The following is a 5,249-nucleotide window of genomic DNA, read 5'->3' as shown; positions in this document are numbered from 1 at the left end:
GCAGGTAAGGCGTTTGTCTTCTTCAACAGAGGGAGTGACCAAGAAGACCTGCAGCCATCTTTATTAGCCATGTCTTTTTTAATTTTCTGAAATTTCCCTTCCTTTGAATAATTCCCTACTTCCCGTCTTTTTATTTTTTCTGCCCTATGTCTACTTACCTCAATAATACATTGAACTTTGCATGTACGTTGTCATGTGCAGAATTTGGCATTTAGTTACCTTAGTTTTCTTTTTGTTTTCTTTCTTTTTAATAACAGTTAATTACAAATTATAAAAAGCAATATTTTCTCATTTAATTTTTCTTTTTTAAAATCTTTTTTTTTTCACAATTTAGATTTTTTTTTTGTCATTTTTAAATATTTGGGACAAAATTGGGTGTTCACAGTTGCCCCTATTTATTTGTTTCTTACTAAAATAATATGACAACTCACAGTTAGCATATTATTGTTGTAAGAAACAATAAAGACATGAATCCTAATTTTGTCCAAGAACAACAGAAAACATTTACGGGTGAGGTGCAATCTAAAAATTAAATACAGCGAGCCTCTGCGCTCGAAAATAGAATACATGAAGCCGGAAGATTAAATGCTTGAATTCATCCCGGTATGAAAAAGGAAATGTGGAACCAACTGGATAAGGACTCAAAACTAGAAAATAAAAGTTTTGTAACCAACTTGATATGGGTTGACAAATTGAGTGGAAAAGAAAATATTTGAAACCAACTGGATATAGGATCTCAAATGGAAAAGAAAATGTTTGTAACCAATTGGATTTGGGTTCACAAACGGACATAGCATAAAATCTGCAACCAACTGGATATAGGTCGACAACAAGAAAATAAAAAGAACTTCTGCAATCAACTGGATATAGATTGACAAAAGGAAAATAGAGAGACTTTTACAACCAACTGGATAAGGGTTGACAAAAGGAAAGAAAAGTAAAGGTCTGTAACCATCTGGATATGAGTTCACAAACGGACAGAAAATTAAATGTTTGCAACCAACTGGATATGGGTTCACAAAGGTAAAATTAAGAATCGAAGAATATTTTTATAATCGTTCTATTATAATAGCTTAGTTGACTTTTGATTACTATTTTTTTTATGTTAAGTTAAAGTTTTCGTTTGTTTTCTTGTTTATATATATATTTTTAACGCGTTTAAAAATATTTTGGCTTGCAGTGCATTTAAAAATATTTTCTTGGGATATCATTATTGAAACACAAGATAGAGTATTGCAGCGCATCGATGTGAAGCATCCGTTATATCTTGGCTTGCAGTATCCATTTTTATTTCCATACGGTGAAGACGGTTATTGTGATGATGTCCAGCGTACTGTATCCAGTGGTAGGAAAAATGCAAGAGCCATGATCAGCATGAAGGAATTTTTTTCGTTTAGACTTCAGATGCGATCTGGAGAATCAATAATTCTACATCGATCAAGGAAACTTTTCCAACAATTTCTGGTTGATGCATACACTATGATTGAGTTTGAACGACTTAATTTCATTCGATATAACCAGAGTCATCTGAGAGCTGAGTTGTACAAAAATATAAAACATTCATTAGATAGCGGTGAAGATGCAGCACTGAGCACTGGAAAACGTATCATTATACCTTCTTCATTCACAGGCGGACCTAGATATATGGTTGAAAATTGTAAAGATACTTTCACAATTTGCCGTTGGGCTGGATATCCTCATCTTTTTATAACAATTACCTGCAATCCTAAGTGGCCAGAAATTACACGATTTGTTAGGGCCAGACAGCTGAACCCTGAAGATCGGCCTGATATTCTATGCAGAGTCTTCAAGTTCAAATTGGACCAGTTGCTACATGATTTAAAAAAGGAAAATATTCTTGGCAGAGTCATTGCATGTAAGTATATTATAAACTTGATACTCTTTTTGTTAACTGGATTTTATACAAAAAAATTTACGTCATACATTGAATCTTTCTATAACGTTGTTGTATTCTTATTATTACTTATGTTATATTCTTTGAATGTAACAGATGTTTGTACAATCGAATTCCAAAAGCGCGGACTACCTCATGCTCATATTCTTCTATTCTTGAACCCTTCAAGCAAAGCTGAAAGTGCTCTTGATATTGATAAATTGATTTCAGCGGAGATATCTGACAAGGAAATGAATCTTACGCTATTTATGGCTGTCACGAGTTACATGATACATGGTCCATGTGGTCCTGAAAATTACAAATCTCCTTGCATGAAGGACGGACGGTGTTCAAAAAAATTTCCAAAAAACTTCTGCTCCCGTACTTTGATTGACGATGATGGATTTCCTCATTATAAGAGAAGAAATGATGGGAGAGTTGTGAACAAAAATGGTGTTGTACTTGATAATCGTTATGTTGTGCCCTATAATGCACACCTTCTTTTAAAGTACCAGGCTCATATCAACGTTGAATATACTTGCCAGAGAAGTACCATTAAATATCTTTTTAAATACATCCACAAAGGGAATGACAGAGTTACAGCTGCCATAAATCATTCGGACGATGAAATAAAAATGTTTTATGACTGCAGGTACTAAAAATAATCTCCATTGTGTTTTGCTTTCCTACAAAATTGGCACAATTTTTTTGAGAAATTATTAACTTAAATGTTCACCGATTTATTTATTTATGTTAGGTATGTCTCCGCATGTGAAGCAGCTTGGAGAATATTTGGATTTGACATTCATTCGAGATATCCCCCTGTTCAGAGATTGCCATTTCACTTGCCTAATGAAAAGAACATTATTTTCAGTGATAATGATTCGTTGTATGATGTAAAGACAAGGGCGGAGTCTAGACTGTCAATTTTTGAGTCTTGGATGGATGCAAATAAAAAATATCCAGAAGGTAGGCATCTAACTTATGGAGAGTACCCGACTGAATTTGTTTTCAAAGAAAAAACGCATGAATGGAATCCGAGAAAAAAAGGATTTTCCATTGGAAAGATAAATCATTTTTCTGCCAATAATGGAGAAGATTCATATCTTCGCACCTTGCTTAATTTTCAAAGAGGTTGCACCAGTTATGAAGATCTTAGAACGATCAATGGCGTGGTTTTTCCTACATTTAAGGATGCGTGCTATTCTTTAGGACTTCTGGATGATGACAATGAGTACATTGATGCAATTAAGGAGGAAAGTTCCTGGGGATCTGCTGCTTATCTTAGATGTCTGTTTGCTCTGTTGTTATTTGCCAACTCAATGAACAGACCTTAAAAAGTTTGGGAAGAGTGTTGGAAATTTTTATCTGACGGCGTTGTTTATCGGCATAGGAAAAGAATAGGACGTCAAGGTACGTGTTATAATAATATTTCATACAATTTTTTTTTTGTTTAACCGAAATCAGCATATGCTGCCTTAGTTTGCCCGTATTCAGCAAATGTTGCTTTAGTGCTTATTTTGTTTTTTTTTTCCCGCATTCAGCAAATGATGCTTTAGTACTTATTTCGCTCTCTTTTCTTTCTTTGATTACTTTATCTTTGTTAATTTTTTAATTTTTTTTCCTTTGAATTTTATGCTTTGTCAGATGCAATTCTTACAGAAGAGTCTATAAAAAACATAACTCTTGAAGAAATTGATAAGGTACTGCAGAGCAATGGGAAATGCCTCTCTGTTTATCCGTCAATGCCACGCATCAATAGTGAAACTTTGCTTGATATGCAAAATCAATTAGTGTTGGATGAATTAATGTATGACAGATTTGCTTTGGAAGAGGAGCATAAAAGACTAATTAATTCCCTCACTGATGAGCAGAAAGCTGTTTATGATAAAATTGTTTCAGCAGTTACGCCAGGTAATAGAGGGTTATTTTTCCTATACGGGTTCGGTGGTACAGGAAAAACATTTATTTGGATTACTCTTTCAGCATCTATTAGATCAAAAGCTGGAATCGTACTTAATGTTGCTTCTAGCGGAATTGCTTCCCTTCTGCTTCCTGGAGGACGAACATCGCATTCTAGATTTCGTATTCCTATTCAAATCAATGAAGATTCAACGTGTAATATAAGGCTGAAATCTACTATAGCGGAGTTGCTGTCAAAAACAAAGTTAATCATTTGGGATGAAGCTCCAATGGTACATAGATTTTGCTTTGAGGCTCTGGATAGGACACTGAGAGATGTTCTTAGAATTTCTGATGCTGTGTTGATATGCCATTTGGTGGAAAAGTTGTTGTTCAAGAAGGTGACTTTCGGCAAATATTACCTGTCAAAATAAGATATACATCTCTCAAATTAAAAAATATTATTTAAGACAAATTAAATATTACAAAAAAAAAAGACAAAAAAATGACTGTTTATTCGCGTCTCTTTTCCTTATCTATCTTCAAAGATATGACCTTTATTATCCTATTTTCTTTCATATTTTTAATGTAACAATGAATGACTGTTTTGTTATTTAAAAAAATGACTGTTTGGGACCTTTGAAATACTGACAAAATGAGTTCGGCCCAGAGGGCCGACCCACCATGCCAAACAAACCAATTTTTTTTCCCATGCATCGGCACAGGTAATTCACTAGTTTTAAATGAATACTATAACAATAAAATTTAGGGAAAATTTTATTTTCACCCATTGTGATTTTGTGATTTATCATTTGACCCCTTGTGGTTTTAAACTTATCACTTAGATCCATTGTGCTTAAAAAATTTATCATTTAACCCCTCGTGGTTTCAAACTTTCACTTAGATACCTTGTGGTTAAATTTTTTTTACTTAAATCCCTTGTGGTTACGAAAATAAAAAATTTAAAAAATAAAATTTAAAATAAATATTCTCTCTTTTTTTATATATACTCACCTAATGCATTTAGGGTTTAAAAAATAGTTTTTTTTAAAAATATCACATATTTTTATAAAGAAAATAAATTCAAATAAAATAATATTTTATTTTATCTATTTTTTACCCGATATCGCTATAAAATTATCTAAAGAAAGTAAATATCTTATTTTGATAATATATATTTAATTTGTCTTAAATAATATTTTTTAATTTCAAATATATTTTAAAAAATTAAGATAATTTATAAACTAATTTCAGAATAAATAACATGAAATATTTTTTAAACCATAAATGCATTCGTTACATAAGGATATAAAATAAAAAAGAGAGAAAATTTATTTGAAATATTTAATTTTTAACATATTTAATTTTTAAACCACAAGGTGTCTAAGTGAAATTTTTTGTAACCAAAAGGGGTCTAAGTAAAAATTTGAAATCATAGGGGGTTAAATGACAA

At 32.0% G+C, this 5,249-nt stretch overlaps 1 protein-coding gene across 1 annotated transcript; it reads left to right on the top strand.

Annotated features, from left to right (window-relative positions):
- The first annotated feature begins 1,404 nt into the window (after positions 1 to 1,404).
- On the top strand, positions 1,405 to 4,230 carry LOC133300776 (uncharacterized). Its single transcript, XM_061500364.1, has 4 exons — positions 1,405 to 1,876; positions 2,012 to 2,546; positions 2,652 to 3,184; positions 3,542 to 4,230. Exons 1-4 carry the CDS (start codon positions 1,405 to 1,407, stop codon positions 4,228 to 4,230), a joined length of 2,229 nt encoding a protein of 742 aa, XP_061356348.1.
- Positions 4,231 to 5,249: the final 1,019 nt, after the last annotated feature.

The sequence above is a fragment of the Gastrolobium bilobum genome, unplaced genomic scaffold (genome assembly GCF_033153095.1).
Source record: "Gastrolobium bilobum isolate Gb01-03AN ecotype WA unplaced genomic scaffold, APGP_CSIRO_Gbil_v1 utg14974, whole genome shotgun sequence".
Classification (NCBI taxonomy): domain Eukaryota; kingdom Viridiplantae; phylum Streptophyta; class Magnoliopsida; order Fabales; family Fabaceae; genus Gastrolobium; species Gastrolobium bilobum.
Note: the sequence above shows the minus strand (reverse complement) of the source record. Positions and strands in the feature narration are given on the sequence as shown.

Bases quoted from the DNA above. Each gene is read 5' to 3' on its own strand.
- LOC133300776 (XM_061500364.1), top strand. From the start codon at position 1,405: ATGCGATCTGGAGAATCAATAATTCTACATCGATCAAGGAAACTTTTC. The intron at 1,877-2,011 runs GTAAGTATATTA...TGAATGTAACAG, and splicing joins TCTTGGCAGAGTCATTGCAT to ATGTTTGTACAATCGAATTC. The intron at 3,185-3,541 runs GTCTGTTTGCTC...ATGCTTTGTCAG, and splicing joins ATCTGCTGCTTATCTTAGAT to ATGCAATTCTTACAGAAGAG.